This window comes from Chiloscyllium punctatum, chromosome 6 (genome assembly GCF_047496795.1).
Source record: "Chiloscyllium punctatum isolate Juve2018m chromosome 6, sChiPun1.3, whole genome shotgun sequence".
NCBI lineage: Eukaryota > Metazoa > Chordata > Chondrichthyes > Orectolobiformes > Hemiscylliidae > Chiloscyllium > Chiloscyllium punctatum.
Window position 1 is genome coordinate 48,553,136 of NC_092744.1, and position 13,808 is coordinate 48,566,943.

Genomic DNA, 13,808 nt, shown 5'->3' on the forward strand with positions numbered 1-13,808 from the left:
ATACTTGCATAATTGCATATTTAAAGTGTGAATTTTTTTTTGTTTAACCACAGATGGCTGGACCACATCTTTGAAATGTTCTCTCTCACTGGAATATAAATGTCTGCCACTGCCCCTTTAACCCTTAACTTAATTTGCCAAATCACCTTAGCTAGCTCTGCTTTCCTGCCTTGATAATTACCCTTTGTTAAGATCAAAATGCTAGTCTTGGATTTATTCTCCTCTCCTTTGTATTGAATGTAAAATTTAATCATATTATCCTCTCTTCTGTCTAGTGGAGTTTTTACAGTTAGATCATTAATTAATCCGAGCTAACTGCACAATTCTAAGTTTAGCATAGCATGTTCTTTGGCATCTCTAGAATATGCTGTTTTGATAATAAATCCTGAAAATATCCTATGAAGCCCTGATCTAGGCTACTTTTACCTAGTTTTTACTTCTATCTTAAAATATCCATGATTATCAAACAGTCAACTCTCAGACACTACCTGCCAGTTATCAGCCTGGGTCTAAAGTGTTGTCCAGGTCTTGTTGCAATTATACATGGGCTACTTTAGCATGTAAGCAGTGGAAAATGATGCTGAACACTGTACAATTATCAGCAAACATCTCCACTTCTGACCTTATGTTGGAGGAAAGTCATTGATGAAGCAGCTGAACATGATTGGATGTAAGGCACTTCCCCATGAAGCTCCTGCAATGGTGTCCAGTGGCTGAGATGATTGATCTCTAACAACCACAACCTTTTTCCATTTGTTCTACATATGACTCCAACCAACAGAGTTTTGTCCCAGATTTCCAGTGAATACAATTTTGCTTGGGCTCCTTAATGCTACACTCAAACATTACTTTGATATGAAGGGTTCATTTCTCTGGTTTCACCTCATGTTCAATTCTTTTGTCTGTGTTTGGGCCAGGCTATAATGAAGTCAGGAGTTAAGTTGGTTTGGTCGAACTCAAATTCGGTAAGCAAGTTATTGCTGATTAAGTGCTGCTTGACAATACTGTCATAGACACTTATCTTCACTTTGCTGATAATGAAGAGTAGACTGATGGATCATATTAGGTTGAAATTGGATATGTCCTGCTTTTATGGATAGGACACACTTGGACAATTTTCCACTTTGTTGGGTAGATTCCAGTGTTGACATTGTACTGGTACAGCTTGACCTGGGCCAAGCCTTAGGTACCATTGTAAGAATGTCATCAGAGTCCATAGTATTTGCAGTATCACAGGGAGTAAATTAAATTTGTGGCTTTGTTTTGCTGGGCTCTTTGTTGGCTTTATACAGATTTGCTAACTTAGAGAGCACTGAAAGGTCAATACATTTGCATGCACCAGAAGTCACAACAGCACAGTAGAATCTAGGAGTTTCAGTCCCATAGTGTGCATTTCAGATGCATGGGAGCTAGGGTCTGGCAGATTTATAAAAGCCATAACAGCAGGAATGTTAGTGGGGGTTTTCTCTTAATTAGGCAGGATAGGAAGTTTCAATTCCTGTGCCTAAGAAGGCTCATGCAGCATGTCTCAATGACAACCACCCAGTGGTCCTAACGTCAATGGTCATGAAGTGCTTTGAAAGGCTACTCATGGCATTAATCAACTCCAGCCTCCCCACTACTCTTGAGTGACTCCAATTTGTCTATCAGACCAACAGACCCATGTCAGATACCATGCCACTTGCCCTTCACTTCTCCCTAGAACACTTCTCATCAAGAACAGCTATGCAAGAATCCTACTCATTGACTACAATACAGCCTTCAACCCTGTTATCCCCTCGAGACTGATTACTAAACTTCGTGATCTTGAACTAAGCTCTACTCCCTGCAATTGGATCCTCAGGTTCCTGACCCACAGGCCACAATCAATGAAAACTGGGGACAATATTTCATCCTCACTAACAAACACTCAACACTGGAGCCCCCGCCCCCCACCCGCCCAAACAGGGGTGCATACTCAGCCCCCTACTGCATTCACTGTATACCCATAACTGCTTTGCTAAATACCAAACTAATGCCATTTACAAGTTTGCTGATGACACAACCATAGTTGGTCAATCCCAGATGGCGATGAAACAGATGGGAGATGGAAGACCTGGAAAAATGGCCGCACTGGTTACAAAGGCCAACAACATCTCTTCTTCCTCAGGCAGCTGAGGAAATTTGGCATGATGGCAAATACCCTTGCCAATTTCTATAGGTGTGCCTTCGCGAGCATTCTGTCATTACCTGGTATGGCAACTATACCATTCAAGATCGAAAACGGTTACGGAGAGTGAACTCGGCCCAGACAATCACAAAGGCTAACCTCCCATCTATAGAATCCCATCGACCAGACCCGCTGTCAAGAAAAGGCTGCCAGCATTCTCAAAGATCCATCCCACTCTGGCAATGCTCTTCTACAACCTCTACCATCAGATAGAAGGTACAGAAGCCTGAACACATACACCAGCCGGTTTTGTAACAGTTTTTATCCGACTGTTGTTAGGATACTGAATGGACTCAAACTCTTAACATTTGGACTTCAGTAAGGTATTCGACAAGGTTCCTCATGGGAGATTGGTTAGCAAGGTTAGATCTCACGGAATAAAGGGAGAACTAGCCATTTGGATACAGAACTGGCTGAAAGGTAGAAGACAGAGGGTGGTGGTGGAGGGTTTTTTTTCAGATTGGAGGTCTGTGACCAGTGGAGTGCCACAAGGATCGGTGCTGGGCCCTGTACTTTTTGTCATTTACATAAATGATTTGGATGTGAGCATAAGAGGTACAGTTAGTAAGTTTGCAGAAGACACCAAAATTGGAGGTGTAGTGGACAGCGAAGAAGGTTACCTCAGATTACAACAGGATCTTGACCAGATGGGCCAATGGGCTGAGAAGTGGCTGAGATGGAGTTTAGTTCAGATAAATGCGAGGTGCTGCATTTTGGGAAAGCAAATCTTAGCAGCACTTATACACTTAATGGTAAGGTCCTAGGGAGTGTTGCTGAACAAAGAGACCTTGGAGTGCAGGTTCATAGCTCCTTGAAAGTAGAGTTGCAGGTAGATAGGATAGTGAAGAAGGTGCTTGGTATGCTTTCTTTTATTGGTCAGAGAATTGAGTACAGGAGTTGGGAGGTCATGTTGCGGCTGTACATACATTGGTTAGGCCACAGTTGGAATATTGCGTGCAATTCTGGTCTCCTTCCTATCGGAGAGATGTTGTGAAACTTGAAAGGGTTCAGAAAAAATTTATAAGGAATGTTGCCAAGGTTGGAGGATTTGAGCTGTGGGGAGAGGCTGAACAGGCTGGGGCTGTTTTCTATGGAGCCTGGGAAACGGAGGGGTGACCTTATAGAAATTTACAAAATAATGAGGGGCATGGATAGGATAAATAGACAAAGTCTTTTCCCTGGAGTGGGGAAGTCCAGAACTAGAGGGCATAGATTTAGGGTGAGAGGGGAAAGATAGAAAAGGGACCTACGGGGCAACTTTTTTATGCAGAGGGTGGTACGTGTATGGAATGAGCTGCCAGAGGAAGTGGTGGAGGCTGATACAATTGCAACATTTAAAAGGATGGGTATATGAATAGGAAGGGTTTGGAGGGATATGGGCCGGGTACTGGCAGGTGGGACTAGATTGGGTAGGGATATCTAGTCGGTATGGAGGGTTGGACTGAAGAGTCTGTTTCCATGCTACACATCTCTATGACTCTATGATTCGCCTATACCTGTGTTTTTTGTTTTTGCTGTTGTTTACCAATATTTATTATCTATGCTGCTTAACTATGAGATTTGCCTGCATTACTTGCAAGACAAAGCTTTTCACTGTGCCTTGGTGCACGTGACAATAAATTTAATTCCATTTCCTGATGACTTGTTGACAGGTAGCTGTAAAGGCAGCGGGAATTTTCAGCATACGGAGCATTATATTCTCCGTTGCAGGTGCCTTTTTGTAGACCATTTGTTTGCCATGAACATCTATTAGCATAACCTTTTAAAAAAGTACAACTTAACCTTTAAGATAAATTCAGTGGCACACAAGAATCCTTAGGCACCCCATTCATGATCAGTTAAAGGTGGCCTGCTTCTTCTTAGGCAGCTCCTCATGGTTGAGGATGACTTGCTTCCATGTTAAAAAGGAGTTCCCTGCAATCTTTCAATTAGCCTGCTGATTTTGCTCTCTGAAAATTCACATTACAAGCAGCTGAACCTGCAAGTTCAGGTCTGTCACACAGAACAGCAAGTACAATAATGATCACTGACAAGAAATTCAATAAAGAATTAATGCAAAAATACAAAAATGCAAACATTATCCATTCCAATATAAACCAATGTCCCTAACTCCCCTGTAACCATTAATGCATGCCAACCATGAGCCATGCAAGTAATGATGATGCATACATGAATAAACTGGAACCAATGCACTGTGAAACATTTACAAATGAAATGTAATTTTAAAAAAATATCCATGTCACTACGGTGCCGTCAAACCTTAGGCTAATGGCATGTAATGGAGCCGATTGTGGCTAGGATGCAGTGTCTCCTCTTCAAACTGATGCAGTAAAAAGAAAAGGAGAAAAAAGCAGTAGCAATGCATCCTTTTCATTATGAAGTTGAGAATAGCATATAGTTGAGAAAATCTGGCTACAGTGACTATTCCCAACTGGGAAGTGTCATAAATCATGTTACTCCTTTCCTACAAGGTTTCAGATTGTAGATCAAAAATCAAATAACATCAGATTATAAACCAACTAGTTGGACTATATTCAGGTTGGTCAACAACTTTAACAAATTTATGTTAACCTGTTGGACTATAACCTGATGTCATTTGATTTTTGACCTTGTCTACCCCAGTCCAAGCCCAGCATTTCCAGATCAGGTTTCGGATTGTACGTAGATGATTAAGAAAATCTTTGTAACAATTCAACCGCAGTTTCTTATGTTGTTAAACTAGATAGAGTTCAGATCTTCCACAATATCACATAAAACCTAGTCAGCACCAATTAAACAAATTTTTAGCTCTCCTCTATGGAATGTATAGATCTTTTGAAAGAAATGCCTTTTGCATGGCAGAGAATAACAGATAAAATAGATCACAAACCTGTTCTTTAGTGACAGAAAAGCATCACACACCACTTCATTAGCAATCAATCTACCAAGCACTCCATCAGACAACTACTAAATCACATTGATTTATTGTTGTAACTCAAACTTCACCAGCAGATTCCACATTTTCCCATTCTGCTTACAAATTGACTGGTGTTTGTTTTAAACAACTTTTCTTGAATTCAGTTTTGGGACAGCGATCATGTCTCTTGCTCCTTTGCCTGGATGAAAATTAATACAAAATTTCTTGTCAGACATTGGATGGAACTTAATGCCTTAACCCTGTTGACTTGGATCATGGGAAGCATTTGATTTTTAAATGACAGGTGGGAACGAGATACCTACCCAATTCCCTCTCGATGAAGTCTGCAATGAAAAAGCCAATGGATGGCCTTTCCTCCCTATTGCAATTGAAACAAACTATCTTTCTGCCGTTAGCACAAATGCAGCAGTGGGCATTGGACGGTTGCAAGACAAACCCTGTTGAGCAATGACAGGGGTGAGGATCCTGCTTAGAGCCACATCATTGTTCTTTTTGCCAAACCCCATTCCTCTGGTCTGGAATCCAGGCCTTGGATTGTACCAGCAGCAGCCACCACCTCACTAGTGTCACTGCCACTCAATAGAGCTGCCAGCCTTTTAGCTAAAAAGCAGAGCCTTGATCACAAGCAAGGCCTGGTGTTGATCAGGTTGTTTTATTCATGAGCATTGCTGACTGGCCAGCATTGACAGCCCATCCCTATTTGCCCTTGAGAAGGTGGTGAACTGCCTTCTTGAATCACTGCAGTCCACTTGCTGTGGATTCATGCCAGGTGGTCCGTCCAGTTTCATTTCTTTGTTGTGACTTACGAGCAATTGATACAACTGAATGGCTTGCTAGGCCATTTCAGAGGACAGTTGAGAGTCAACCACATTACTGTGGCTCTGGAGCCACATGTATGCCAGACCAGGTAAGGATGGCAGATTTCCTTCCCTAAAGGACATTAGTGAAACAGATGGGTTTTTCCAACAAGTGACAATGGTTTCATGGTCATCAGTCAACACTTAATTCCAGATTTTTTTAAAAAATAGAATTCAAATTCCACCATCTGCTGTGGCGGGACAGGAACCCAGGTCCCCAGGCCAGCTGTTCTCTGATTACACTAATTTATAAACCAGCTTCATCCCCCTCCACCCCCCCCCAAAGCAGCAACATGAGGCTCTTGTCAACTGTCACTGCCTTCATCAAATGCTACTCATTGTATGTGATGGTCTCATTCAGAGTGTAAAGCAGGAGCCTGGCAAGGACTTGTCCAACAACAAATTAGTGGGCGGCACGGTGGCACAGTGGTTAGCACTGCTGCCTCGCAGCGCCGGAGACCCGGGTTCAATTCCCACCTCAGGCGACTGACTGTGTGGAGTTTGCACGTTCTCCCCGTGTCTGCGTGGGTTTCCTCCGGGTACTCCGGTTTCCTCCCACAGTCCAAAGATGTGCAGGTCAGGTGAATTGGCCATGCTAAATTGCCCGTAGTGTTAGGTAAGGGGTAGATGTAGATGTAGGGGTATGGGTGGGTTACGCTTCGGCGGGGCGGTGTGGACTTGTTGGGCCGAAGGGCCTGTTTCCACATTGTAAGTAATCTAATCTAATCTAATCTAATCATCTAATCTAATCTAATCTAAAAAAAATAGACAATATATGTTCTGATGGTTTTACACAAAATAGGTATGGTTATGCAAAGCAACAAAACAGTAACAGTTATTCATTTATTCTTGCAAAGTGTCTTGGTTGTCCTTGGCCTCATAATGGTTTTGGTGAGCTGTCTTCCCAAACTGTTGCAGTTCACATTGTGTAGATATACCCACAGTATAGTTAGGAAGTTCCAGGATTTGACACTGTGACACTGAATGAACATTAATATAGTTCCAAGTCAGGATGGTATGTGGGTTGGAGAGAAACATGGTCAGGATTTTGCCATGGATGTGCTGCTCTTATGCTTCAGCCCCGTTGTGCTTCAGATTTCTGAAGCCTTTTCCATTTAGCAATTAGTCTATGCCTCTATTCTTCCTACCAAAATGCATAACCTCACACTTTCCTACATCCGGCAAAACAGTAGCAGATGGAATACAATTTCCTATCATGTCCAAGTCATTCTGCAACCTCCCCATTTCCTCAAAACTACCTGATGCTCCACCTATCTTTGCATCATCTGCAAACTTAGTAACAGTGCCTTCAGTTCCTTTGTCCAGTTCATTAACATATAATGTGAATAGTTGTGGTCCTAACAATCACTCTGGTGGAACTTCACTAGTCATCAGCTGCCATCTGAAAAAGACCCTTTTATCCACACTGTCTTCTGCCAGTTAGCCATGTCAGTACCTTTCCCTGAGCACCATGGGCTCTCACCTTATTTAGCAGCCTCCTGTGTGGTACCTTGAAAAAGACTTTCTTGAAATCCACTGGCTCTTCTTTGTCTTGCTTGCTACCTCCTCAGAGAATTCAAATAGATTTGACAAGCATGACTTCCCCTGATGAAGCTGTGTTGCCAAAGCCCTATTTTAACATACATTTCCAAGTACTCCTCAATCTCATTCTTAATAATGGGCTCTAAAATCTTACAAATGACCATGGTCAGGCTAATCAGCCTATAGTTTCAACTCTTCTGTCTTCTTCCCTGACTCCAGTGATTCCTGAAAGACCACTACCAATGCCTCTGCAATCACCTCAGCTCTCTCCTTCAGAACTCTTGGGTATTGTCCATGTAGTCTGGGTAGTTTAATATCATCAAAACTTACAGTTTCCCCAGCACCTTCTCCTTAGTGATGGTCAATGCACTTTCCTCTGCTCCTGACTCTGGAAGTTCCTGGTACGCTGGTAGTGTTTACTACCATAAAGTGTGATGCAAAGCACTTATTCAGTTCCTCCACTTTTTTTGTTCCTCATTACTACTTCTCCAGCCTCATTTTCCAGCAGTCCAATGTACACACTTGTCATCTTCCTACATTTTATATATCTCAAAAAAATCTTCTTTTATATTACTAGCTGCCGTATCCTCACATTTCATCTTCTGCCCCCTTTGGCATCCTAGTTCAGGATTTTCTTAAGGTTAACATGCAGGTTCAGTTTGCTGTTAGGATGCAATGTTAGCATTAATTTTAACAGAGCTAGAACTCAAGAGCCAAGACATACCACTCAGGCTGTAGAAGGCTCTGGTCAGACCACATCTGAAACTTTGAAAGCGGTTTTGAATGCTGTATCTCAACAAGGATATGCTGGCATTGAAGGGAGTGCAGAGGAGGTTCACAAGAGTAATTCCACGATAAAGGGCTTGATGTATGAGGGTCAGTTGAAAATTCTGGGTCTGTACTCAATAGCGTTTAGAAGGAGAAGGGGATCTCATTAAAACTTAAAGTGTAGTCAGAAGACTGGACAGAGTAAATGTGAAGATGTTTCCACCAGTAGGAGAGATTAGGACCAGACAGCACAGCCTCAGAGTGAAGAGATGATCCTTTATAACTAAGATGAGGAAGAATTTCTTAAGACAAAAGGGTGTTGAGATTTGGAACTCATGTCACAGAAGGTTCTGGAGGCCAAGTCATTGAATGTCTTTAAGACAGAGATAGATAGGTTTTTAATTAGTGAGGGGCTCAAGGGTTACAGGGAGAAGGCAGGAGAATGGGGTTGAGAAACATGCTAGCCTTGAATTAATGATGGAGAAGGCTCAATGGGCCAAATGACCTAATTCTGCTCCTATATCTTATGGTCTTGACCTATTGCAGAGGTCATGGGTTTGTCACAGGAGCCTGGGTTAGTTGTTGCCTGATATATTGCCGGACGGTACACACTGCTGTCAATGTGTATTAATGGTGGAAAGAATGAATGTTTAAAGTTGAGTATGAAGTGCCACTCAAGCAGGCTGTTTTGTGTAGAATTGAGTTTAGCTTCTTGAGTGCTGTTGGAACTGCACTCGTTTAGGGAAGTAAAGTGCATTTAATTATACTTCTGAATTTTGTTTTTTAGATGATGAAGTCTATAGGGAAGTCAAGAGGTGAATTATTGACAATAGTACTCTCCATTTCTAACCTGCTTATGAAGTCTCAGCATTTATATAACTGTTCCAGTTCAATTTCTGAAAAAAGTAACTCCCATAGAGTTGAAACAGATGGATTTACTAATGGTAATGTATTGAAAATCAAGGGTAGATGGTTAGTTTGTGTCCTGATGCAGATGGTCATTGCATGACATTTTTGTGATGGGAATGTTTATATAGCACTTTAACACCAATGGTACCTGGTTTCAAAGCTTGTACATTTTGAGACATATCCTAACTGAAAAGGAAAACTGAGAAACAATTCAATCAGTTCATTTGGAAATGAAGACAGAAATTAAGACTGGACACCAAAACCTCCAGGAGACTGAAATTCTTTGAAACCATGCAAAAGGTTCTCAGTTGTTGATAATTGTGATGCAATGCTGAAGAGGGCAGAGGCTAGATCCAGAATCTGAGGTTAGGCAAGTATGTAGCTGGTGCAGCTGCTTTGGCAGATTGACATCTGTCAGACCATTGGAAGCAGAGTTCTGCAGATATGTCAGTTTAGATGAAGGCTGTGCCCAGAGAATTTAGCTGCAGCACGGGTGCCCTTGGTGAGACTCTCTTTCAGTTTTTTTTCAATTAACTATTCAAAATGGTGCCAGATTGTGGAGACAGTTGAAGCATTTCACTATATTTTACTGTATTATTCACTGTCAAATGCAAGTGACAATAAATCATTCAACTTCAACCACAGAACTCAGTGTAGCACCGTTAGCTGCGATCAGGTTAAATCCTAAAAGAGCAGAAGGTGAAATTCATCCTGGGTTTTGAACGATTTTATGCCTGAGTTGCAGTACATATATGCTGAGTGGACAGTTTAGCCAAATCATAACATTTATCTTCATTATATCTGCCAGTTAATGTGTAATTTATAGTTGATAGATTGACCATAACTTACCTGTTTACTCATTCTGGACTTCAGAGTACAGTTGGTTCTCCAAGATAGTGTTTACTACTTTCTTTCTTTGACTCTTGTCTGGTTTTAAAAAAAATAACCAAGGGAATCTTGTAGCTTATTGTTTTTCAGTCAAAAATTGGGATTTTGGAGATCCTAACAATAAAACATCCAAAGATACTCCATAGGATTGCTACCAAACAAACTTGACATTGGGCCAGAGTTGGAGGTAATGGGTCAGGAGATAAAGTCCCAGGGGGAGTCAGAGGTAGAGAGAGATGGAGATGTTTATTAATGGCATTCAGTTTTTTTTCAATTAACTATTCAAAATGGTGCCAGATTGTGGAGACAGTTGAAGCTGTGGGCCCAGAATGCTGAAGGTAGAACAACAAACAAGAAATGAAGAATGCACAAGAGCCCAAAAACGAAGGAAGCCGAAGTTGCTGCTATTATTTATTCATTCACAGATGTCGGAGTCACTGGTTAGATCAGCATTTATTGCCCAGCTCTCAAGGTGGTGTACGGGATGTGGCTTCTGAAGCCATTGCAACCCATGTGGTTTAAGCACACCCAGGTACTTTCAGGGAATTCCAGGTGTTTGAACTGTGACAGTGAAGAAATAACAATATAGTTCCACGTCAGTACGATGTCTGAATTGGAAGGGAATTTGAAGCAGATGGTATTCCCATGTGATGCTGCACATTTTCTTCTAGATGGTAGAAGTCATGAGTTGATAAGTTGCTGTTGAAGAGCCTTATTGACTTCCTACAGTGCATCTACAAGATGGTGCATTACAATGTACAGTGCATTACAATGTATGTCAGTGGAGCAGGCAGTTAATATTTCAGGTGCTGAATGGATGCCAATCTCAGAGGGTTATAAAGTTGGAGGAATTGACTGAAATACGACAGAGGGATTTGAACACAAGAAGAGCAATTTTGAATTTGAGGTATTGACACACATAAATCTAGGAATAGCCAGTGTTATGGCAGATGTCATCTGTCTAAGACACACAAGAACTGGATCACAACTGGGAAATAGATGTCCTGTTAAAGCAAAGGTTTTTTTTTAAATTCTTTAAATAAATTTAAAGCAAATTTCAATAAATGTCACATCAATTTTTGGAACATGAATTGTAAGTGGGCTGTTCTCATGTTTGGAGAAAGTGAGGTCTACAGATACAGGAGATCAGAGTCGAGAGTGTGTTGCTGGAAAAGCAAAGCAGGTTAGGCAGCATCCGAGGAGCAGGAGAATCGATGTTTCAGGCAAAAGCCCTTCATCAGGAATGAGGCTTTTTTTTTTAAATTGTGAGGCTGGGAGCCTTGGAGGTGGAGAGATAAATGGGAGGAAATGCCTGTGCTCATGTTTCCTTCCATAAGATGCTTCCTTCCACTCACCGGCCACAAATGCAGAGAATTCTTGGAATGGCTAATATTTGTATATTTAAGTCCTGGTGTCTATTGGAGAAAGGCTATGGTTTATGGTAATGTCACGAGAATGTCTAGAGACATCAAGAAGCTCTCTAAAGTGTCAGTACAAAGGAGGATATTGTTCTGCAGTTAATGAAACAAAATATGACTGGGTGTATTTCTGATACAAGAACTAGCCTGAGGATTATAGCTTATAATCTATTTCACTGTGAAGCAACTGTATTTTTTAAAAAAGCATTTATTGCAGCTAAACATTACACAAAAAAAATACCACCCTCCTCAAAACAATTAAGTCGATGAGTCTCCAACAAACAGAAAATATATTTTGGTGACACGTTGAACATTTTCTACCTATGTCACATGACCAGAAAAGGTTGCCGGTGAGAAGGGATAATGGTTACAACACGCATCGTTCATTCATTGCCTGAATTTGGGAGTTTAATTAGAATTCGTTTACCAGTACAAGTATCTCATACCACTATCACTCTCAATGTTTGAAATACTGTGTTTTTTCAAAAATAACTTCTTTCGAAGAGCCAAAAACGGCAAAATAAAATTCATGTCTTATGATAAATATCTCATGATCATCCGAATGATAACAATAAACAAAAAAAGGTTTTATCTTGAGGATTGACATCTAGTGTAAGCTTAAAGTCAAAAAAAACCCTGCAGTTCCCAGGTACTTCACCAGTTTCTTGAATGTCACGCAGTGCACATTTTAAAAAAAAAATCCTCGGCAAGAACATAACATTTTTCTCTTTATATTAACTGCGGGGACCAGCTGAATGCCAGCGATTTGATAAGCGTGTGGTATGTGTGCCGCTCTTATATCAGCAAGATACGTGATGACATACTGCATATAAATAACTTACAGCACTGCAGATAGATTAATCGGAGTTTCCACGGCCTGTCCTCGTTCTTTCTGGTGGTTTTCAAGGATAGAGGTGTATAGTTATCTCCTGAGGAGGTGCTGTGCCTTTGCTGAATTGCCATCGCCTCTCCTGTCCACCTCGGCGACTCCGAGCAAACACAAGGAAAGAGCGTGACATGCGCTTACAGTACAGCGCTGCAGCTCAGGGTGCAGCAACCCTGGGCGGCAGCACTTCCGTGGTATCGGTGCCCGGGGCTCTCTCCTTCATTCCTGAATCCTGGTGCCCTCGCTGAGAAGTAAATGTTGAAATGAAAACGGCTTAATTGAATGCACAGGGTTGCAGCTTCAGCTTACATATCTAATAATGAGGCAATTATTAATTATACATAACGAAAGTGATGTATATGGTTGCAACATGAGGCTCTGATGTGCTTGAGGTGAAAACGGTCACCTGGACATTCTTGCTCCTAGGTCTTTCTAGGCCTTGTACAGATTTCAAATTGTGTCATCAGTCAGTTCTGTGATTTATTTGATTCAGGTTCTGCTCATTCGGACTTTCAAAGTCCAGATACCATCACAGCTGTGATGTGGCTTGAGGCCACACCTGAGAGTTTGATTAGATTACTTACAGTGTGGAAATAGGCCCTTTGGCCCAACAAGTCCACACTGACCCTCCAAAGAACAACCTACCCAGACCCATTGCCCTACATTTACCCCTTCACCTGACACTATGGGCAACTTATTATGGCCAAATCACCTAACCTGCACATTTTTGGACTGTGAGAGGAAACCAGAGCACCCAGAGAAAACCCACGCAGTCACGGGGAGAATGTGCAAACTCCACACAGACAGTTGCCTGAGGCAGGAATTGAACCCGTGTCCCTGGCGCTGTGAGGCAGCAGTGCTAACCATTGTGCCACCGTAGTTTGGGTCAAGACAGATTGGTCAAGGACAAGGCAAGGTGAAGACTGTCTTCAAACTTAGACTTCTGCAAAACTTGATAAATTGCACATGTACACTATAAACAACTATGTGTGTCATCTGAGAGATAACAAACTAACAATAACATCACAACCTGATAAGATTGTTATCTAAAGTCCTTCAAAATCCATTCCCGAACTGTATTGATTTTCTACCTTCACTCTATCTTTTTATCTAATTCTACCCTTGGGAAGCATCTTTGTAAGGTTGCTGCAGGGTCCTACAGCTATTACATCACATCATTTCCATGTATTATTCCAGATCGCAATAAGGGATAGGTCTGTCATTTTATCTAATGGGTCAACCCTGCAGATGAGCTGCTTTTGACATAAAGCTTTAATACATTTTGTGGTTTGTGCCTGAATGGGTTTTGGTGGCTTCTTGAACTTTAAAGTTAATATTGTTTCATCCTTACAGGTCAGTTGAGTTTTCTGTCCGATCAACATAAAGTCTGCTATCGAGGTGTTAGTTGCAGTTC

At 41.5% G+C, this 13,808-nt stretch overlaps 1 protein-coding gene across 2 annotated transcripts in view; it reads right to left on the reverse strand.

Annotated features, from left to right (window-relative positions):
• LOC140478940 (uncharacterized) overlaps positions 1-12,612 on the reverse strand; it is a 315,441-nt gene extending 302,829 nt beyond the window's left edge. Inside the window, exon 1 of one of the 2 annotated variants that reach the window (XM_072572602.1) lies at positions 12,351-12,612. In XM_072572602.1, the coding sequence (XP_072428703.1) occupies positions 12,351-12,471 (121 nt within the window). In that variant the 5' untranslated portion in view covers positions 12,472-12,612. The remainder of the gene's footprint in view (positions 1-12,350) is intronic. The other variant, XM_072572601.1, reaches the window with a different exon arrangement.
• Between the last annotated feature and the right edge of the window lie 1,196 nt (positions 12,613-13,808).